This window comes from Antechinus flavipes, chromosome 4 (genome assembly GCF_016432865.1).
Source record: "Antechinus flavipes isolate AdamAnt ecotype Samford, QLD, Australia chromosome 4, AdamAnt_v2, whole genome shotgun sequence".
In the NCBI taxonomy this organism is placed as follows: Eukaryota; Metazoa; Chordata; class Mammalia; order Dasyuromorphia; family Dasyuridae; genus Antechinus; species Antechinus flavipes.
The window spans coordinates 344,968,627-344,993,322 of record NC_067401.1 but is presented as its reverse complement, the minus strand read 5'-3'; the positions used below and the strand labels follow the sequence as shown (position 1 = coordinate 344,993,322).

At 34.2% G+C, this 24,696-nt stretch overlaps 1 protein-coding gene across 1 annotated transcript in view; it reads left to right on the top strand.

Annotated features, from left to right (window-relative positions):
* Nucleotides 1–24,696, top strand: part of NOX3 (NADPH oxidase 3) — a 109,146-nt gene that overhangs the window by 54,117 nt on the left and 30,333 nt on the right. The window contains exons 8-9 of the mRNA XM_051997994.1: nucleotides 9,676–9,822; nucleotides 18,654–18,778. Coding sequence (XP_051853954.1) covers nucleotides 9,676–9,822; nucleotides 18,654–18,778 — 272 coding nt within the window. The remainder of the gene's footprint in view (nucleotides 1–9,675; nucleotides 9,823–18,653; nucleotides 18,779–24,696) is intronic.

Sequence of the window (24,696 nt, the reverse complement as noted above, 5' to 3'; positions counted from 1 at the left end):
GAGGGGAAAGAAATGATGGGGGGGGGGGGTTGGAGTTGGAATGTTAAGACTGGATGCTGGGCTGCAATTAGAGTGGATTTTTTCCCCTCCATGTGTAATGCACAGGTTGGAACATAAAAAGGCAGTAATTTCTCCTAACAACAAAGCCTCAACTTTCAAGTCTGAAGTCAGAACTTGTTTCCCAATGCTAGTGTTCTCTCAGGTCTTTATAACAGCAAATTGCCACCTCCTTCTACTCCCTCGCCCTCCCTGCCACACCACCCTTTAAACCTTCAAAATAAAACACAGGAGAAAATTAAATGGGCTGCCTGCCACCTTCCTGGAGTCTAGTAATAGTACCCTGTATTTGAAGCTGCCCTTGGACTCCTGACTATTTTTTTTTTGGCTGCCCAAAAGGACAGAATACATACTAACCAGTGAGGAGCTAATAATGACTTGCAATGGAGAAAGTGAAATTAAGCTGCCATATTATTGAAAGGACGTTTTCAATGGCAGCAAGAAGGGCCAACATTCTTTTTTTATGAGAGTGGGGATGCAATGCCATGCTCCTTTGAGATGAAGGAAGGAAACACAGGTGACTGAAGAGCATGGTGGGAAGCTGCTGAAGAGGAGAGCCAAGGGGTGCAAATGCCCTGTAGATATTAAAAATTCCTCCAATTCCTGCCTAACACGTGTGATTAATTCTGCTTCATACTCAATATGTGAAAAGAGCACTTGGAAATAAATTTAGGCTAGTTTACTTATGTGAGGCATCAAGAATGATAAATGAAATGGGATGGGAGGGGTTCATAAAGAGGAGAGGTAAAGGGAAGATTATTGATATAAGTATATTGGATTACTGAGGATCCCCAGATACTAAGGACATTTGAGTCCCTGGACATATGTCAGCTAAATAAAAATTACCTTTTATTTTTTTAACTACAAATGTACATGCATGTGTGTGTGTTTGCATTTATATGCATACATAGGCCATATTCTATGATTTTGTTGTTAAAATATGATAGTTATAGAAAAGAAGAGACCATCACATTTCTTCATAAATTATTTTCCTTCATCAGTTTAATAATATATAATTGTGATAATGAGTATTTATTTATTGTGCATACCATGGAAAATGGCCTTTGGGTTCCTAACTTAATCTAATAAACAGATAATTCAAATAAAAAAGGCAGCAGGGGCCAGTGGGAGCCAGGGAAAGAGACCAAGAGAGACAAAAATCCTTGGTCTACTTAAATATATTAATAAAATAAGGGAGGATTTTCTCTCTTTTGTAATGAATGAAAAATGTCTTTAATTTAATCTGTTTAGTCTGAGAAATTATTTATACTCCTTTCCCTCACACCAGAGCTCTGCCTCCTGCTGGAAGGGATCATCTGTACTAATCATGTGTATAGTAGCAAATTGAGTCGGTGTGGTCCAGGTTATATTCTTCTTTTTAGAAGATGCATATAATAATATCGTACTTAGCATCTTTCACGGGAGGACCTCAAACCATTTCAGCCTGTACATTATTCCTCACAGTTGCCTCATTAAGAAGATGGCAAGTGTGATTATCTTTAATTAGGATAAACTGAGGCATAGTAAGTCTCACCCCAGGTCACGGAATAAAGCAGTGGTACAGCTAGAATATAATCACAGTCAGCAATTGTCCAGAGCTTCATATTAAAGCTAACGACTGTGAAAAAAGTCAAAAGGACTGAAGACCATTGAGAGAGGCTATGCAAGGTCACACGTACTTAAAGTGAAGAACAACTTTATAATTTTACCTCTTCTAAGAGCCCCAGAAAGAATAAGCCACATCTAGGAGGCTCCTTCCTGTGGACAAGCCTCTGCCACAGAGAATTTTATACTGGCTGAGTTGAACTCAGGCTGTTCTAGCAGAGGTGACCTTTTATATTTCAAAGTACAGACACTTATAATTTGAAGAGAGCTCATTATACTGAACTTCAAACTTTCAGTAAGTCAGGGCACTAATTTACTTTACTGAACCCAGAAGTTTGGCTTTAAGAGACACTTAAACTAGAGTATATTGTGAATGGAGGGTGGAACCTCCCGGTACAGCATAATTTTGCAGTCTAGTTCTGTTGTTTATCCTCACAATAATCAGCAAGGTGAATCCCATGTCATGCACATGAATTGAATTTAAGTGAGGGAGGAAGGTGTAAAGTCATCAGTCTTACTTTCTACTCCAGAGCCATATGGGTTCAGTGACAAGATATAAATCTGGAGGACTGGAGACGGCCCTGAATGCAGTAGGATTTTTTTTAAGTTCAAGTCTTCAACTGATCTGATTTTGCCCAATCAATGATTAAAGTTAGTTAAGAAATGAGACGGAGAATGAACTCTTTTATCTAATCAAACCAGACAAACAATCCTCAGGGTTTCTGGCCAAAACACTTGCTATTTGCATTCATTCTGAGCCAATCAGGATTCAGACAATGACCAAGTGGGGCGTGGAGGAGACCTATTGTTGACTGATCAAGGAGAGCCAGAGTGATTTGGGTTTAAGGTTCGGTCCCAACCTATAAACCCCAAGATATTTTTCTAGGTTTCAGTGATCAAAATTTATATTCCTTTGGGCAGGGAAGGGAATGGAAGGGGAAAGGAAGAGAAAAGTAAAGAGAAAAGTAAAGCGAAAAGGAAGGGAGAGGGAAGAAAAAGAAAAGACTTGTGTGGCTCAACTGACTAGTTATACTTGGGTTCCCAGTGGGGCAGCTTTTACTATCTCTATTAGACATTGAGAAGCCTAGAAAAGGGAAAAGGAAAAAAGCTGAGATGATAGACTTAAAAATGGAAGGAACCTTAAAGGTCACTTAGTCCTCCTGTTTTGTATTACCATTGAAGAAACTGAGGCTTCTCCTAGAAACTGGGGATTTAAATCCAGGTGTTCTAACTCCAAATCCAATACTTTTCCCACTATACAACTATCCCTTTTGGAGGGTGTTGAAGAGGTGCTTCTCAATCAGGAGTCCCTGCTGATTTGGAAATTTGAAGATCCTAAGATCATAATGTTCCATAATTTGAAGCCAAATTGCATCAACAGCATAAGAAAAAATCAGTTTGTAAAAACCAAAATATATGTATATGTTGGAGTGATCTCTAGTCATGTGAGAAATACCTATGGTATGAGGAAAGACAAAGAGAATATCTTGGGATCAAGACAATTACATTAAACAACAAAAAATCTTAAGTCATCTCAGTGGTGCATGAGCACAATATTGTCTGAAATTGAGAAAAAGCCCAGTTGCCTCTCTAATCCCCTCCCCAAATTTGTGTACTTTTCTTTAAATCTGCTGAACTTTTTCATAGTCAAAGTCTTCATAATTTCTCTAGATAGTGAATTCTATAGTATCCTTAGATATTAAGTATGAAGGTCTCATTATTTGTATTTGTCCTAATTTTTCTTTAAGTCCAATAATATTCTCCCAAGTTCTGGAAGAACTTTTCTAGGGAGAAATCCATGATTTTGTAGATTTTTACATATATTTTACTGTTGTAGATGGAATTTAAAATCAACTCAGTATTTATTGGGCACCTGTTATGTCTCAGATGGTATGCTTAGGTTTTGGAAATAAAAGAATCCCAAAAACTTTTGGCCCCAAAGAGTTTACATTCTTTTTTTGTTGTTTGTTTTGATAGAGTAGAAGGGGAAGGCACAATATGTACACAAGTGAGTAAATAAAAATTAATTTGGGGAGAAACACTAAAAAGTGGAAGAATAAGGAAAAATATTTTGAAGGATGTGTGTGGCACTTCAGATGAACCTTTGAGGCAAAGAAACAGATTCCTGGAGGCAGAGATGGATAGAAGGCAAGGGAAGCATTCAAAGGACAATATAAAGCCTGGGTGTTGTACAGGAAACCACAAATAAATAAGTTTGACTGGAATGGAGTATTTTAGAAGAAAAATTAAATGAATCTGGAAATAAATTTTTATAGTCAGTTTGTGAATGACTTTAAATGCCAAACAAGAATTTGTATTCAAGAGAAACTAACTGAATTTGCCTGAGAAGAGAAAAGACACAGTCTCAGGACTGCACTAGAGATATGAATTTGACAACTGGATACAAGATGAACTGGAAAAAGGAGAAACTGGATCAAAGGAGAGTAATTATGAGACTAATACAATAGTCCAAGTAAGAGGTGATGAACCAGGGTATTACCCATGTAAAATGGAAAGGCAGTTATTGTATCATTTTTTTTGGTCCGTCTCCATATTGCCAAGTACAGTGTTTTGCACATACCAGATACTCCAAAATAATTGCTGAATTAAATTTAAAATTTAAATTCAGTCATTTCCTAGTTGTATGTCCCTGAACAAGTCACAATTCTGTGAAATTGAGATATTACCTCATATGGTTATTGGGAGGACAAATGCTAGTACAGTTTGTAAACCATTAAATGCTATGGAAATGTCAGTGATGAAAAGATATATCTTCTTCGTTTTGTTCTCTCTTGACAAAAAAAAAAAAAAAAAAACAAAAAAAAACAAAAAAAGGCTGGTCAATGCTCATATGGAAGGGTTTCTTCCTAGAACCCTCTATGTATTAGAAGGCACTATATATTCCTTGATCAGAATTGTTTTTCAGAACAGAAGTAGGACCTTATAACTATTCATTGTGCATTCTCTTGAAAGTACAACAGTAAAGCCTGAATGAACCATACTACTAAATTGGCTTATATTATACTTACTGCAGGATATTATGGTATTTTAACCAGGAGCTTGGTGATACATTGGCTCTGGATGAGCGAGTCTCCCCTTGAAAAAGACATAGGCCCCATAAAAATGGAAACTCAAAGATGCTTGCCAAGAGGACAGAATTTTTTTTATGGGTTTTTTTCCTCCTTTGCAATTCTAGAGGAACTTCAAGGGGAAAAAAAATCTCCATTCATTCATCGTTTTGTGGCCAGAATGTGAAAGAATATTAGGGATTTGGCAAGACATAGAAATGAATAACAAGGTCTGTACCCTCATGGAGCTTTTAATCCACTAGGAAGTGATAAGACATATGTACAAATAATGACAGTATAAAATAGACCATTATAGGAGGACTGTGAACAAAGTATGATGGAAACTGACAGAAAGGAGAGATCCCTTCCAGATGGAAGATTTCAGAGAGAGCTTCATAGAGAACATAATGTTTGAGCTGGAGTTTGAATGATGAATAGGAATTTTAAAAACCGAGATGGGGTAAGGAGAAAGAATTCCAGATATTGGGAATATCACAGAGGCATGGACTAACAAAACTTGAGGGTTGGAAGGAACCTTGGCAGCTATTTATTATATGAAAGAAACCTTCGTAGAATATACTCCAAAAATTATCGCCCAGACTTTGGTTACCAACCACCTAGAAAGGGACCTCAAGGAAGGAAGGACCTCAAGGAATGGGAAAACCCAATCTGTTTTGGATAATTTAAATTATTGGGAAGTTTTCTTGACGTCAATCCTAAATTTGCCTTTGCTGAACTTTTTCATAGCCACAGTCTTTTCTTGGCTCTGCTATATGGGGCCAAAATGAACAAGACTAATATTTCTTTCAAATAATAACCCTTCTAATACTTGAACACAAATGAAGTGCTCATCTGCTTCAAACCATGTCTCATGTCATGAACTCTGGGCTCGTCATCATTTGAGTTGCCTTACTGTGCACACAATTTAGTTTATCATTGTCCTTCTTAAGTCAGAGTGCCCAGAACTGAGCATGATACCTGACATGAAACCTGACGAGGACTCAATATATCAATAAAGTCAAATTATCTCTTCCTGAAAGCTCGGTCCATCCTAATGCATGAGCAAAGGTACAGCAGCAGTAGTAGAACATAGAATGTATTCTATTTTGACCATAGTGTAAAGGGAATAAAAAGAATATTTTGGAATAAGGTAAGTTAGAGTGAGTTTGTCCAGAGTTTTGAATGCCAGACTAAGTAGTTTGAACCTTTTTCAGTAAGTAATCAGTATGACAATATTAGACTTTTATAAAATATTATCCAACAATTCATATGTTTCCATTTACAAGATTTTTCATTTTAAAGGACAAAATTATGTAGATTCTATGGAATACATCAAATGTATTAATATTAAAAATTGTATTCACAGTTATGGCTTTCTCCCTATTTGATCCTGTGTTAATAACAAAAACAGTTCTTCCTTCCCATCCATTCTGGCTTGAGAAGTAAGTGGCTTGGTTTCAAAAAAAAAAAAATTTGTCTAGGTATAAGCTAAATTAGCTGATCTCTAATGAAAATTGATTTTCAGACCACATATGGCTTTAAAGAATTAAATCTGACTTTTATAATAACTATGACATAGTAAGATCTAGAAGAACTATATTATCCAAATGCCATATTTTTAAATAGCCCTGAGCTACTTTACAACTTAGATCCATTGAATCTGTGATCCCAAATAGAGAGTTGTAATTTTTGTTGGTAGTTGTTAATAAAATGAGGATAGAATGTTTCAGCTGGATAAAGATTCTTGGAAACCATATAATGTACCTGTCTGATTTTAAAGAATAAAATACTGAAGATCAGGGTGTAGGGAGAAGGAAGTGCAGGGGGTTACAAATTATTTATAAATTTTATACATTTAGTAGTTGTTCTTAGATAATTTTGCTGTAATTATTTATTAGAAGATAATACAGTTCATATTTTCCACTTACATGGAATGATGGATCAATCTGATCTAAAATTCACAAGAAACTGCTAGCAGGAAACTGGTCTGTTAGGGAAAACATGGGAAAGGATCTAGACCTGGGCAATGTGGCATAGGTGAACTTAGCAAAGATTCATTAAGATAACTAAGTCAATATCCCTCGTTATTTTACTGATAATTTTTATATTAGCATTCTATTATTCCATGTGCATTTCAAATCGCTTTAACCCTGACATCACTGAATTCTGTTGGGGGGAAAGGGAATTTTACAAATCAGATTTTGTGTTTATTAAAAAAAATGTATTTTGAAAGGCATAGATAGTAACTATATGTATACACATACATATGTCCTCAATCCATTGTTGATGGAGCATTATACAGGACAAAATGAGAAGATATTATAAAACAATTATCTCTCTTCAGAGTTGGCTTTGTCTATCCATTGAAGAGATTAAAATAAATCAAAGTAAATACATTTTTCCTATATTGAACTTTTCCTTTCTTGCCTAAAGCACTTCTGCTGAGACTGTTCGTTTTCTTTCCAATGCCTCTTGAACTGAACAAGCTCAAACATCACCCAAAAGGCAGTCATCTACAGAGAAAGAAACAAGAAGCTATTGTGAGAAGGCAGAGAAAAAAAAAAAAAAAGAATGGGGACACTAAGTACACTCAAACAAACACTTAATTAAGCCACAAGAAAATAAGAATAAGAATTAATTCTATTTGAGGAAAAAAAAAATTGTTATGGGTTAATATCTTAGAAGATCTGGGATACTTTTTAAGTAAGGAAGATTAGAACAGTATTTGAAATGTTCATGGCTTATTCATAATATCATAGGACTCAAAGCTGGAAGTCACTTTAGAGATCATTTGGTCCAACTCTTTCATTTTTCACACATTTTTCCAAAAAAAAAAAGTAAAGGCATTGGATGAAGGCAATAAAAACTGGATGCCACATCAAGATTTTATGTCATCTGACTCCAAATTCTGATTCTTTTCACTTATACCAGGGTGTCCTTTCTAAGTTTGTCACTATTTGCTATGAGTTGTTCTTGATGCTATAGAAAGCAACAATTTGGCTTGCCTTTGTAGGCTATTTTCTTTAGATTTTTTTTAAAAAAATAATTTCTCCCATTGTCCTTTTATACATTTAGTTTAGTTATTTTTAAAGCATTTATTATTTCTCCCCTTCAAAAATATTAAATCCCTATAAGAAATATGTTCAACCCAGCAAATTAAATTCTCAGATTGACTGTCCAATTTTACATTTAAGTCCATCATCTCCCTGGGAGCAGGTAAGTGCTATGTTTCATCTTTAGAGCTCTGGAATCATAGTTTATCACTGCATTGATTAGCATTCTAATGTCTTTCAAAGCTGTTTATCTCTATGAAGTTTTCATTTTATAAATTGTGCTCTCAGTTTTGTTTACTTCTATTTGCATCAGTTCATAGAGCTCTCACTGGTTTCCTAAGTGGTCCATTTCATCATTTCTTAGAGCCAAATAATATTTTGTTATATTCTTATACCATAATTTATTTACCTTTTTCCCTAGTATGTGGTCATTTAGTTTCCAGTTAGAACTATATTGGGAAAACCTAGACATAATTTCTTTTAAAAAGTTATGTTCTCTACAGAGTGAAGGAATAAAGAGTAGTAATTAATAAGGTGATGACCATTGTGTAAAAGAAAAAATATCACCACAGACAGTGTGTCAGCTAAAGTAATGAAATTAGCAAAAAAAGAGGGCAACTGTGTTAGTATTTCACGCACTTGATACAGGAGTTAATTTCCACTTCTACTGAGGACAAAACCAAAATGAAACAAAACTAAATTCCAATGGATGTGACTTAGTTTGATATTAGTCTGAAAGAATCTAGTTTTTTATTAATATAATAATTGTCTCCTTCAGATGTTTTTAAAATAAAGAGTAGCTTACATTTATGTGGGGCTTTACAATTACAAAGTAACTTCATATACTTTGAGCCTTACAGTCCCAGCACAGTCTTTTCAACTGAATTTTACAAATGAGAAAGCTGAGATTCTGGTCGTTAAGTGACTAACCTAAAGTCACAGAGCTAATTAAGAGAAGACTCAGAACTCAGAGTGAAGTCTTTTTTACTTCAGAGATTCTTCAAGTCCAGGGATCCTTCAATCCCAAAATGCTGACACTTAAAAGATGAGAACATATCCCAGGAGAAAGTGTAAGTGTAAAGAAAACAGGGGAAAGGAATCAATATTTCAGTGTCTCTTTGAGCTGTCCTCATCTAAAACTGAGTAGAAAAATTTAACATTTACTTCAGCAAATTAATGCTACATTTTGTTCTGTGGCATTTACTAGATGGAGAGATATTGCCCAAAGTTTTAAAAAAAGAAAAAAGGAAAACCTTTCCACAATGAGAATTGTATTATGGCAATAAACATGCATGCATATACATCATCTACAAGATTTCATGGATGCTGAGTATGCCTGGATGAGGGGAAAATGCAGCCCACTGAAGCTTGAAACTGCAGTTATCATAACCTCTACTCTCTCAGGGATCTGGTGGGTGAAATAAATTAATACACAAGCTGTAGGATTCTCTGGAGGACTGAGTTCAAATTCTGAGCTTAGGTCATAAGTAAAGATGAAGGTAGTTAGTGTAATGCTTTATCCCCCTCTGGGAACATTGCAGAGCCATTGATTGCATAGTTTGTTTTGATTATTAATCTTTGTTCAGAAAAAACACAGGATTGAATTTAGGAAATTGATCCTCATGTAAAGACCTTAGTAAAAGCCCAAATCCTAGGCATTCCTTAAATTCATTCTTGGCTTTTTCAAGGAAAAAGTGATTTTCTCCCCAAAGCCATTCAGGCACAACTGAGATTGTTTCTACATTGGCACAGAGAAGCATATTATTTGTAAAACATCCCAATGTGGACTAAATGTGAACAGAAGGATATGTTTGCTGCTATAGACATAGATAATTACTAAGAGCATTATGAAAAGACTTCCCTGTCCAATTCACTGCCTTTCTTCCTGACAGGTTTATTTCTACTGGATTTGCAGAGCTCCATGTGCCTTCGAGTGGTTTGCTGATCTTTTGTTTTTGTTGGAAACTCAGATGGCTGAGAAAGGAAAAACCAATTTTCTAAGTTATCACATATTTCTTACTGGATGGGATGAAAATCAGGTATTAATGAACTCCTGACATCAGTGGGTTTGTTAGTAAATATTTAATAGTCAGTTCTCAGGATGGGAAGAGGGAGAGGAAAAGAAGGATAGGATGTACACAAACTTTTAAGTTTAATTTTCATTATTAACATTTTTTTCAATACTTTTTGAAGTCAGGAAAATCAACAAAATCACAAATTAAACCCTGATTTGTAGTGTTTATTTTCAAGGTGAAAACATTCATACTGAGAATTTAACAAATATGGAGAGGTAGGTTTGAACTGGTTCCAATACACTCCTACCTAAACTGAGTGTGTCTACTTGATTTTCCAGTATATATTCGGTAAATAGGAATAATAATTTTAAAAACGAAAACATTCAGAGAGGTAATGCAGCAAAAACAGGTAGAGAGCCAGCCTCTAAATCAAGAAGAGTTGGGTCCAAGCTCGTACTCTTAAACATACTGGCTGCATGATCCTGGACAAATCACTGACTTCTCAATTGTTGCAATTCAGTTATGTCCAATTCTTCATGATCCTGTGAATCACAGCACACCAGTACTGTCCTAGGGATTTTCTTGGCAAATATACCGACGTCGTTTGCCATTTCTTTCTCTAGGGGAGTAAGACAAACACCGTTTCAATGACTTGGCCAGGGTCACCCAATTAGTGTCTGAAGGCATATTTGAATTCAGGTATTCCTGACTTCAGATTCAGTGCTCTATGTAATAAGCCACCTCACTACTTCCAACTTCTCCATGCTCTTCAAGATGTGAAATTGCAGAATAGGTTGATCTGCCTTCATGGAGATTATTAGGATAAAATCCTATGGCATGACTATATCCACATAATTATCTGAAGAAATGAAAAATAATTTCCAACATTTTTTTGAAAAGGAAGAGAGAAACTCAAGGTAGGTGGTAAGAGAAACTCAATAGAACTTATAGAATCCTAGATTTTGCAACTCACATATTTTAGAAATAGAAAAGGTAAAGGAAGATGACAGAAAACACACTCTCTGAGAAGAAAAAATGTTGGTCAGTGGAAAGTAATAGCAAATTTGGAAACATGGCATGCAGTTTATCACTTCAAAAAACACTCTATATCCCTAAAGAACTATTGCCAATTTCATAAGTACCTTTCGAGGACATGGCAGTGTACTAGAAGCTAAGTGTACAGATTTCAATGGGAAACTCCCAAAGGCTTACCTTCAAAAATACGATTTGCAAACTTTGAAGGCATCAACAAAGAATAATTTAAAACACTACTAAGATTATTAGACTATTACTACTACTACTAATACTACTACTAAGATTACTAAGGATTCTTTCTCTTTAGGAATTCTTATAAATTATATGTTTTTGTAATTTTTTAAAAAGGCAGACAAGTTCTGTGTTATATATATTTATTAAATGCTAGGTCTTGATCTTTACTAAACAGAATAGATGTCAACAGATAATATAAGGTTTTATATCAATAGTGGTCTTTTAGTGCTGATAATGATGAATGATGAATATTATATGATGAAGCATTGCTTTTTTCTCTTTAAATGGAGCTTATCAATGAACCAATTATTAGGTTATGGATTGTACTGTTCCAACCAGTGTTTTGCAGCAGGTGGTATTGATATTTATTTCCAAGTAAAGTGTGTTGGACCCAAGGAGATTTACATTAATAATTATGTTTGCAAATGCATTCTCCATCTCTCTTTCTTGGTTTGGCCTTGCAGAGCAACATTTTAATTTGGCTCTATGCTTCCACAAATGAATGAGGGTTTGCTTGCTGGTCTTCAGCTAAATGAATTTTTATGGTCTGTTTGCAACACTAGTTAAATATCTTGATTCCTTGGCATTATGTTGAAGTTAGATTTCATTGGAAGCCAAATTTCACACTTCTAGATGAGTTAAATAATGTTAACTACATTTTCTAAATAGTTTTTCTCCTTCATTTAAGTGGCATGTGAATAAATGGGATTTTTGATCAATAATATGACTCCTTCATATTTGTAGAGTTCTTTACAATTACATAGTCATTGCTTTACATACTTAATTAACTCATTTGATTTTCACAAAACCTCTGTGAGATAGGCAATGCAAATACTATTAATTTTATTTTATAGGTGAGGGACTGAAACCCAGAGAGGGAAACCAATCTATCTAAGCTCACACAGTGACTAAGTCGATGAGATGGAACTAAAACCTGTCTTTTTGACTCCAAGTATATTGCTATTTCCAGCATATTGGGCTACCTGTCATATGCTAAGAGTTCACGCTGAGATAAGGTCTCTTACTGGCAGAGACTAATACATATATGACTTGATCTTTATGCTCTCTAGCAGTGATCCTAAACATTTTATAATATGATGACAAGATGTTAATGGTAAAAATAAATTAATATACTGCCTCAGATAATGGTTGAACTATTCATTTCTATTCATTGAGAAAAGATAATGGCAATTCTTGAGGTATATATAGATTGGATTGATGGGCCTCTCACAATAATCATTGCTGATTTACCCTTAACCAACTGTCCTCAATCCACACATTAGGAATTAGACCCCTTTAATCCCTTGCTTTTCTACATCTGTAACTGATTGATCATAGGAGTTAAATACATTAGGGCAATTTCTCACAGAAGCAGCTACATTGGAATTGTGAGAGTATCTCATTGCTTTTTTGACACTGCTTCTAGAACCCTTGCAAATATACAGTACAGCTTGTTTTCTGTACTCCTGTGAATGAAAATTATTAACTTTTGATCATTCTTTTTCTTGATAAAATTAGAAGCTCCTTAGGTTGACAAAGAGTTGGGACAAGGTAGACAGGATTGAAACTGGTCTTAGTAAGTGAAACAACTTTGAATTAAGTAGTCATCTTACAAATAATTAATTGCTTAACTGAGTTCAAATTTTTTATTGACTTGTCACTAACAAATTAGAATTATACGAAAGTCTTTCAAAGGTTTTGATTAGTCCACAAAATTAATTCATTTACTGAACAATTTTAAAATAAACATATTTTACAATTGCCTTATAATTAAATATACATACACATATATAAAACATATATATATATATATATATATACAAATACATTTATTTGTGTACATACACACACACACACACACACACACACAAAGATATGTGTGCTTGTAAAGTTAAATTGGATATTTTGACTCAATTGAGTAAGTCAGTCTGTCAACAAGTGTTTATTATATGCTTTCTATGTTCTAGGAACTGAGCTAAATTCTGTGGACATAAGGAAGGATATAAAAATAATCCTTGTTTTTGCTTTAGTCAAAAAAATAAAACAAAAGTTTGATTAAATGCGACTAGTCATTACAAAATATAATTTCTTACCTATATCTCAATTTTTTTCTTTATTTTTTAAACAGCTCATGCAAATTCCTGATATTTATTGAGGCCTTGCTATAAACAAGGCATTTTCCTAGATAGCATGAGGGATAATATGGCATGACCCTGTCTTGAGAGATTTTTAAAACCTAGCTGAAATAAGGTATATACACATAAACACACAAACGCGCACACACACACACGCACACACACACACACACACACACAGATAAAATAAAATGTAAGGTTATATATGTCAATGGATTTCACTGATCATTTAGTTTGCTGACCTGAGTACTCCCTAGAGGGATGCAGATTACAACTCATTCATACATTCTCATACTATGCAATTCTTGTCTGCCTCTTTCACAAATCTCCTATGGATTCACCAGACAAAGGTCTGAAAATCTCTGATTTTTTTAATAGCATGTGTATATCAGTGCAAAAGCTTATTGAGTTATTGATTAGACATTGAAACTGTAAGTTCTTTATCCCTAATTCTTTATATATGATCAGTCAAAGTTCTCATTTTGATTTCTTGACACCACAATCAACTTTGTTTGCTGAACAGCAAAGGCTTATTTGCCATATTAAAGATAAGCTGAATTAATTTCATCTTGAGAATTTGACTTTTTCATATTTGGAGGCACTGAATTTTCTTTGGTGATTTTTTTAACAATTTCTCACATGAAAAATGCTATTGATAACCATTTGTAATCTTCCTATAGCCATGATGAATATATCCACTGTTTTTGTATTTGTTTACATTTTTCAACGGTTACAGCCTTTCCCTCTAAGGTTTTCTTCCATCTACTCAGTCCATAGGATCCATATACTTATTTATTTGTTTTCTCCATTCAAATCCAAGCTCCTTGAGGGCAGAGCCTTTTGCCTTTATTTATATTACTTAATCAGTAAAGTATTTATTAAACACTTGCCCATTTTGTGTCAAGTATTGTGCTAGGATGTAGAAAAACAAATACAATGAAGCACTTCTTATTCACAAAAAGCATACCTTAACCTATGGAAAGCACTTAATAAATATTTGTTGACTGTCCTTTCTGTGATTTATCTAGAATTATGGTATTCCATAATGTACAATTACATTACATCACTCAAGAATGTTGATATTTAAAAAAAACAGAAAGTTCAGAATTTTCAAAATCACTGCATAAATAGAATTCCAGAAGCAGAGCCAAAATGCCAGAGTGAAACCAGGAAGCTGCTCAAGCTCTCCCAGTTTCCCTCAAAAACCAGAAGAAACCAAGCCTCTGAACAGAATCTGATGGAATGAAACCACTCTCTAGTTCAAGATAGATTGGAAGGACTTCAAGAACTGTCAGTCTCACTAAGATAAAAAACAATATTCAGCCCAGCTCAGATGACATCTGGGAAAGCCAGTAAAAGGGTCTTACTTGTTGTTACAAATCGGCAACTGAGACCCTTAGTCCTGACTCAGTAGAAGAACAGACCAGTGAGGCAGCCTCCAATCACAGCTCAGAAGGGAAACTGTGGGAAAACAGACTGTTTCCTAGAAAGAACAGGTAAAGCTACTCCCTTGTGAGCAAAATACCAAAACACAAGGGATCACTGTGCTAAAAGCAAAGGCCCGAAGGTGCACAGGAAGATTGGGACAATGCCCCTTTTCCCCAGGAGCAGAGCTCGACCATAAAAGTCAAAAAAAGAGGAAATACAAAAAGAAAAGGAAAGAAAATGAGCAAGAAACAGAAAAGAAACTTGACCATAGAAAGCTACTATAGTAAGAAGGAATACCAAAACACCAACTCAGATGAGAACAAAATGTTCATAAGGGAAACCTCAAAGAGTGATGTGAATTGGTCTCAAGCCTAAAGAGTTTTCTTGGAAATGCTCATAAAAGAATTTAAAAGGCAAATAAGAGAGAAAGAAGAAAAATGAGAAAAGAAATGAAAAGTATGCAAGAGGGAGTCAACAGCTTGGAAAAGGAAGGCAATTCCTTAAAAAATACATTTGGTCAAATACAAAAAAAAAAAAAAATCCATTAAAGAAAACAATACCTTTAACAGTAGAATTAATCAAATCGAAAAAAAGGGTGCAAAAGCTAACTGAAGAAAATCATACATTAAAAACTAGAATGGGGCAAATGGAAGCTAATGACTATGAGACACCAAGAATTAGTCAAACAAACTAAAAAGAATGAAAAAACGAAAGAAAATGTAAAAATACCTCATTGGAAAAAAACAGCTGACCTGGAAAATAGATACAGGAGAGATAATTTTAAAATTATTGGTCTGCCTGAAAGCCATAACCATTCTTTTTATGGAGAGCATTTTTCAAAAATTCATCAAGGAAAATTGCCCTGATATATTAAAGCCAGAGGGAGAAATAATCACTGAAAAAAATACATCAAACACCTCCAGAAATAGAACATTGTTTTAAAACTCCAAAACTATAATCTCAAGTTAAAAATATTACAAGCTGACAGACAAAAACAATTCAAGTATCAAGGAACAACAGTCAGGATTACCCAGGACCTGACAGCTTCTACAATAAAAATTGGAGGACCTGGAACATCATATTCCAGAAAGCAAAGAACCTGGGGTTACCACTAAGAATTAACTACCCAACAAAATTGAGCATCACCTTTCAAGGGAAGAGATGGAACTTCATTGAAGTAAAAGACTTTCAATCATTTCTATTGAAAAAAAAAAAAAAAACACAGGACTCAAGAGGAGCATAAAAATATAAATGAGGGGAAATGCATATATATTATTATTATTATTATTATTTAATACTTAAACTGTTTACATCTCTAGATGTGAAAATGATAATTATAACTCTTGAGAACTACACCTGTTATTGGGGCAGTAAGAAGGGGGATCAGATGAACAGAAGGTATGATTGTGAATGGACTATGATGTGATGATGTTAAAGAAAAAAAAATTAAGGGGTGGAAAAAGGACTGTACTGGGAGAAGAGGAAAGGGGAGACATATTAGATCACATGAAAAGGTACAAAAAACTTATTATATTAGAAGAAAAGAAAGGAGGACTTGAGCATTGTCTGAAGCTTGATCTCATCAATTTGGGCTCAAAGAGAGAATAACAATCAATTGGGTATAGACATTTATCTTACCCTATAAAGAATTAGGAGGAGAAAGAGGAAAGAAAAGGGAAGGGCTAGATAGAAAGGAGGGCCTAAACACTAGAAGAAGGGAATAAGAGAAAGGAGGAGTGGTAATAGAAGGTAAGACACATAGAGGGTAAGATGGGTTAAAACACTATTAAGGAAAGACAGAGTGAAAAGAAAGAACAAAAGTATATACAGGGGTGAAAATAGGATGGAGGGAAATACAGAGCTGGTGATTATAATTATGAATGTGAATAGATTGAACTTTCACATGAAATGGAAGCGAATAGCAAAGAGCATTAAAAAACAGAATCCTACAATATGCTATTTACAAGAAACACGTTTGAAACAGATCCATACAGAGTAAGGGTAAAAGGCTGGAGCAAAGAAAGTAGGGGTAGCAATTCTGATCTCAGATAAAGCAAAAGTAAAAATAGAGCATCCACATTCTAAAAGAAAATATTAAAACTACTACACAATTTTCCAAATGTAGTTCATCATAACGTCCTCTCACTTAATTCTGAGTCCAACTAGTTCCCTATGAGTGTTCTAGATAAAAGTATTCATCACCAAAAACAATCAACAAATACAAATTGATAAATGTAAATACCATTGTATTCATGGTATTTATATGCACAATATTTATTTAAATGCCATTTTAGTTACTTTACAAGTGTAAGCCGTAATTTAGAAAAGATTCATTATTTTTTCTCCTTTTTGGAAGGTTAGGCTGATCTCATTTAAATGGCCATGGATCTCAGTGCAATTATCATAATGTCATCTTAAATCATCTGTATAATAATCTCTGTCATTGGGAAATTCATTGTCTCCCTGCATTTTATACAGAGGATTTCCCATGACAGTGGCAAGATACAAGTGTCAAATAAGCATGATAAGCAATATAGACTAAAAGGAGAACATTATGAACTAAACTAATTAAGGAAGCCTTCACAGGAAAGACAAGTGTTGAGAAGAACATTTAAAGACACATAGTATTCATAGCAAGAGAACTGGAATAGAGAATTATGTACAAAAGTGTACAAAATAAGTCTCTGGAAAAATAGAGTAAAGTGATCTAAAACAAAACACTGTGTAGGAGAATAATAAATGATAAATTTGGAGGAAGAAGTTGAAGAATAGATTTTGAAGAGCCTTGCATAACAAATATATGGTCTTTGTCTTATGAACAGTGGTGTTATTTTGAAGGTTTTACATATGGTAATAAAATAATAAAAGTTATATTTCAGGCAGATTTGTTGAGTAAACAGTATAAAGAACAGTTGGCAGAGGAAGAAATTCAACAAAGAAAATCACTTCTTCACAGCATGATGAGGAATTGAACCAGGATAATATCAGTAGGAATAGAAAGAAGATATTGAGCATAAGAAATATTAAGACTGACTTAGTCTCTTGATTACTGAATCAATGTAGTGAAGAAGTAAAGGGTTAAAGATGACTTTCAAGTTTCAAACTTGAATGACTGAGGACACTGACAGAAAAAGGTTAAGTCAAGAAAGAAAGTTGGCTTTGAAGGAGAAAAGATGAGTTCCATTTTAGAGATGTTGATGGATTTGAACTGACAATGAAATAATAAAAGGTAAATGTCCAGCATGTAGAGATACAGGTTTAGAGGTTGAGAGAATTGTCTAAACTAGAAAGCTGTAGAATACATATTTATGATAGTTGTAGCTATAACAGATGAATCTCTAAAAGAGGAGGTCTACTGAGAAAAGGAGATCAAGTAGTTGAAGAAGCTGTGGATAATTTTTATATTTAGAGAACAGAAGGAAACAGAAGAGCTGGAGAAGTGATAGGACAAAACAGTGTCATGAGATAGATTTCAAGAAGAAAAGAGTGGTCAATTAGCTCAATGATTTGGAGAAATCTATCACACAACAGTCTATTCAGATGTATTGTTTAGAAGCACGTGATTTCAGTAGCAGTTGGGGCAAGACTTAGATTGTAAGGAGCTGAAGGGAAGAATTGTGAGAAAACAGGGAATGTAGAGCATTCATTTGAATCATTTAATAGTGAAAATTTTATTGCTTACTTCCACTCAACTCTGATTGTTTTCCCTCCTGTGAAAATGTCTCACAATGATTTTTTTTTAATTTTAAATATTATTTTGAAACATAGTACAATAAAAAGGGTAATGGTTATGTAATCAGAGGATCTATGTTCAAATTTTGTTTCTGAGATACACCATCTATAATCCCGGACAAGTCACTAAATTTTAATTTCCTTGACTAAAAAATAAAAGGATTGGGCTAAGTGATGTCCAAGATCTCTGATCCTACCAAATGCATTAAATCAGGAATCCTCTACTTAGGAGCTTAGGAACCTTTCATTGCTTATCTAAATAATAATATCATGCTATGATTTTTACTTTAGGCTGCCCATATAGCTTTACATTGGGATGAAAGTACTGATGTCATTACTGGTCTAAAGCAGAAGACATTCTATGGAAGACCTAATTGGAACAATGAGTTCAGAAAACTAGCTTACAACCACTCCAGGTAAGGTTAGTTCCCTGATTATGTCTCTTCTGTCCTTCTCTGGATAAATCTACATTGCTCCTAAAGTTGAAAGCCACTGGATATTAATTGCCTAATGTGTGTCAATGTTTCTAAGCAAGATTTTTCTCCCTGGAGAGTAAGAACTGCCTGTTTATTAAGAAATGTCAGACTTTAAAATGTCAAAAAAAAAAAAAAAAGTTTACATTCCCCAAACTCTTTTGATTGACTCAAAATTCTTCCCTCTGTATCAGTTGAAACTATCATTTTTTTTTTCAAAAATTCCTCAGTTTAAAGATATTTCTCATCCTGCACACACCTTCAAGAATACTCCAGGGAATACAATTGTTCTTCAGTGTTCAATTGGAGAATTCAATTTTTGTTGGACTGAAAACATAACTGGAACTTCTTGCTTAGAAAGTATTGTACTCCAAAACCCCCAATTGTTCTAAGAAAATAAGTAGTTTTCACATAAGAATATGGTCAAAACTTTCATGATATTGGAAGTGGGGGGAATCCCTTTCAAAGTAAACATGTGGCAGCTAACAATGTAGTACTTTTCAAAGAAATGGTTAAAGATCTTGCTGTTGTCTTTGTAGCAAATCCAATCCACGGAACCAGATTTTCTTTATTTAATTCATCTTAGTTTTATCATGTTATTGTCATTGCCTTCATTGTCATTTTCATCATCAGAAAGAATTTACTAAATATCTTAATTGGATATGATGCTATGGTAGATGCAATTCAAAGAGCCAACTAGACGACTCACTCTAATCCCTTTCTAGAGTATGATATTCTATCACTAATATAAAACCATTAAGGTTATACATGAGTACACAGTACACTATCACATAAAAGTCAATTGAAAGTTAACTTAATTAGTGTATGAGTATATAGTTCAAAGTATCATATTATCATAGAGCTGGAAAAGACTTCAGAAGTGCTCTAATGCAACCCTTTCATTTTTCAAGGTTGGAAAATGAAGCCCAGACAGATAGGAAACCTCAGAAGATTTGATGCGTTTGAACTAGTTGCATAAGAAAAAACAACCACCACTACCTTGCTAGTACCATGCTCAAACTGGATGATCTTGTTTTAAAAGTTGAAAACTACCTTAAGAATTCAGGGTATAGGAAAGCAGTCAACTCTTTCCTAATTAATTTAAGAAAATTTCATATAGAATTTAAATAATATTTAGATTTTATGATGGATGAGAAAAATTGTGAAAGGTTAAGAAGGGACAAGGAAAAGGTATCAAAAGACTGGGCAGAATTTTGGCAATAATGAAGCCTTTGAAAAGTTATGCTTATAAAATAGAGGCACAGGGTAAAATCTAGATTGCAGGATGAAAGAGAAGTATCCAATAGGAAAGGTAAACATATTGCTGGATATGGGATTTATCACTAAAAAGAATTTTGAATGACCTATCCTCAAAGCCCCTCATTTTACAGATGAGGAAGCAGATCAAGGGCTTGATGTATCAAGACAAGTTAAGCCTTAAAGTCTCTTCAGTCTTCGAGGGGCAGAAGTGGCGTCTGGCTAAAGTAATAGATTTAAAAGACCATTTCTGTAGTTGTGATGATGATGATGATGATGATGATGATGATGATGATGATGACGACACACTCAAAGGGAACAGTGGTTAAAGTGGGAAATTTGGTCAAATAGGATTTGTGATTCTTCAGTTGAGAGCTGTCAAGTAAGTTAACTGGCCTAATGTAATCACAGTAAGAAAAGAGCTGAAAGCGGGCTGATAAAGGAGATGTGGTGAAATCACTGTCAGAATTTATAGCTAATCAGGAGTTAGTCAGGGGCAGAAATAAGTAGAAAATTACTCAGAGGTTGCCGATGTGGAAGAACAGAAGTGATGGGGATGACAACCAATGGGGAAGATGGGCATGGGGGACATCTTGAAGTAATTGGTAAATAGGTTCTAACTGTGCAATGGTTGTTTAGTATGTAGTTTCTATAGAGGGAATAAGGGTGGGAAAAACTAGTATAATAATGCCACTTTATAATGGTACAGCTGGCTCTGCTTTTTTAATTTTTAACTTTTAGTCAGAAAAAAAATCAATTGCAGGAACATTTTATAGTCACCTCTCAATTATTCATGAGTGGACTTTTGACACTGTAGGTCTTTGACTTTTTTCTTTTTTCCCCACATAAAAATCTTGGCTTAGACTAGATGTTGATATTATCACCTACATCTTTTAGAAATGTCACTTATTGACATCTTACATTATCTCTGCAGCCTGCAGCACAGTAGAGAAGTCACTTAAAACAAAAACAATTAATTATCTCCCTGGATAAGGGATATCTCATCAGGAAAAGGGTGAACCAAAAACCTAAAAAGTAGAGAAAGACAGAGAGAGACAGAGACAGAGATAGAGACAGAGACAGAGATAGAGACAGAGACAAACAGATGGACATACAGAGAGAGACTGAATCTGAGCCTGAGACAGAGACAGACAGGCAGAGAGAAACAGAGATAGAGACAGAAAGACAGAGACAGGGTCAGAGAGACAGACTGAGAGAGACAGAGACAGAGAAAGGAACTCTTTCAGGCTGTTGTTTTGTATGGTTGCTAAGATGCAGTTTTGTTTAACTCTACCATGAAATAAACAACCAGAAAGAGGGGCAAAAGGACAGGTTGGAGAAAGCATTAAGAGTTCTAGTTTTTCTGGATAAGATCTTTATGGTTCAGTTTTTATTTTGTCTAAAACTAAGTCCTAGAACCTCACATTTTCACTTAAAAATATAAAAGTGCATTTAAGAGCCAAATATAAGTTTTGAAAATATTTAATGTTTAAGATTAAGTGTATTTCTCCTTCTAACCAATAGCTTGAATTATAAAGAGATGACAGTGACACTGTAGCCTCTATTGACTTTAAAATGTGTAAACTTTAATAGAAAGCACATGAAAACTGAAAGGTTTTTTGTTGTTATTCTTTTTAACATTTTTTTACTTAAAGTTTTGAGCTCCAAATTCTCTCTCCCTCCCCTCCCCACTCTCTGAGACAGTAAGCAGTCAGATATAGGTTATACATGTCCAATTATGTAAAACAATTCCATATTACTCATTGTCTACCAAAAGAATAAAAGAAAAAAATGACATAAAGGAAATAAAATTAGGATGCTTCAGTCTGTATTGAAAACAGTATCATTTCTTTCTTTGGAAGCAGATAGTATGACTCATTATTAGTCCTTTGGGATTATTTTAGATTGTTGCCTTGCTGAGAATAGAATTCATTCACAATTCTTTGTCAAAAAATATTGCTATTAACTTTTACGACATTTTCCTGGTTCTGTTCCCTTCACTATGCATCAGTTCATGTGAGTCCTTCCAGTTTCTTCTGAAATCACCCTGTTTGTCATATCTTAAAGCACAATAATATTCCATTATTATTCCATACTACAGCTTATTTAGCTATTCCCCAATTGATGAGTATCCCTTTGACTTCTAATTCTTTGCTATCACCAAAAGAGCCATTACAAATATATTTATTACAAGTAGATCCTTTTTCTTTTTTTTTCTTTGATATATAGACCTAGAAGGTATTGCTGGATCAAAGTATATGGATAGTTTATAGCCTTTTGCTCATAGTTACAAATTGCTATCCAAAATGTGAAAGTGCTTTAAAAAATATTTTAAACCCTTATTTTAAAAGTCTTATTGAATAATTATTTTAGTTCACACTTACAAATTCTTTAAAGTTTGCAAAATATGCTGCATATATTATTTCACTGAAGGCTCAAAATAGCCTTATAGTTTTAAGAAAAGCCTATGTCATCCCCATTTTATGAGTAAGGAAACTAAGTCTCAGAGATTAAGTGACACACTCAAAGTTATAAAGCTAGAAAGTGTCAGGGTCCAAATGATACTCAATAGGGAGATGTCTTTTACCAGAACTCTGATATTCCAGAAATTGAAGTTTATCTATTTACCTACGATGTACCTTCTTGACTACATTTCTAATTATTCTTTTTTGTTCCTAAAAATTTGACTGAAACTTTCATCCTGCTGTAGTCATCTTATTTCCCCCACTCTTTACTAACATTTTAGTCAGAAAGGTCTGTTTGCCCTTTTACAAACAGTAATGGAGCTAAGTGCCTTTCAGCCCAATAGCTATGTAAACTTCCTCAGCTTCTTGAAAAAGGTCTTGGTATCTTCCAAAACAGATGGAAGCCCCGGGGTTTGAATTTCACTTAATGCTTTCACTATCCAGTATTTCTTAGCCCCGAGAAAAAGGATTAAGATTTTTTAAAATTTTAACCTTTGAATTTAGACCTCTATTGCTTACTAGACAATTTCAAGTGCCATTTTAATGAATAATAGACACATGTAGGCAAAAGTCAATTGTTGTTTTATCCCTGGAATACCAGAACTCTGGGAAAAGTCATTTCACCAATGAGACAGCTAAGCATCACCCTTCAGAAAGACAATGACCCCTTTAAAATAATTTTGTTTTCTGCTTTGTAAAAAGAAGATTTATGTTTAATGAAGCTTTTAATGAAGAAATCTCGGAAAGAGAATGCCAATAAAATCTAATTTTTAAAAGAGAAAATCTAATATTTAGAAGTATTTCAATATCCTGGCCTTTGTCCAGATATAAATGAAACACACAATCCAATTACTGTTCTGCACAAAGGACAAAGTCACATTAATTTTCCTCAAGATGGTTATTAAAGAGATAAACTGTATTTTTTTCTTATTATGTCAAGGATATGTTTGTTTCCAAGCATACTTGGCTACTCTTGCAAGACTGGTCTGTTCTGTCATTAGCTCATCTCTATTGGCAGAGATAGGTCAGTAGGAATTGGTGGATTTGTTAGTGGTCTAAGAAAAAGCCTTTGTTCTTGAGGGCCTTTGAAGTGAGAATCTCAACCATTTCTATTCATCACCAGAAAGTTAAGAATCCTTTTGACTTACTCTTTTAAAAACATTTACCTGTTCACTCAAAGCTGTGGCTTACTCTTGCTCCCAGAAGAAAGAGTTAAATAAAAAGAATAAAGGAAAAGGGGAGAGAAAACACTTTTTTTTTAAGAAGATGAAAACCAGCACCAAAAAAAAGCTCGAAGGGAAGCAGATCAAAGAGAAAAGTGCTGGCTACAAAAAGAAGCAGAAAATTGCAAAAATAACAGTAATAGGGAAACAAATTGATGGACATCAAAATGAATACAAATAAGGAAGGAGGAAGGAAAAATTAAAAATAGATGAAAGGCAGAAGAGAGGAAATATGACAGCTTATACTTTTGTTTTTGTTTGTAATTAATTTTTGTAATTATTAAAGCTTCAGTATGAAAATAGAAGTATAATAAAAAAAATTTCAGCACTCTCTAAGGGTATATATTAAAAAATAAGGTCGATTTACTGACATGTCCACACTAATATCTACAAGACAGTTTTCATATTATAAAGCTAGATGATAGAAATCCTTAAAAAATAACCCTTAATACTTTGAACAATGAAAAAATTTCCCCAAAATTTGGCATGTGATTTAAACAGAAGGCTCAGCTATAAAAGAAGAGTCCTGGGTTCTAATCCCAGTTGTATTGTTAGCTAGATGTGTGGCAGTGGATAAGATCTATTACCTCTCCTGGTATCAACCAAGACAATCCCTACCAAAGATAAATGGCTTTTTAAGACAATGAGTACCAAAAACAGTGACTCTGGTATTTGAGTTAAGAAGTAATGATGCAATACTGAACTGTCCTAAACAGATGGTGGCAGTCTGCTATTCTGCATGACTTCTGTAAAATTCATGAAATTTTTAAAGAAAAAGACATGTAATAATATTACATTATGAAAAAGGATATTCCTAGGCAAAATCTTGACCAAATGTATAGCCACAAGCCATCCCTTCTTTTGAAAATACTCATTTCTTGATATTCTTATGACTACCCACTATCACTAATTTCAC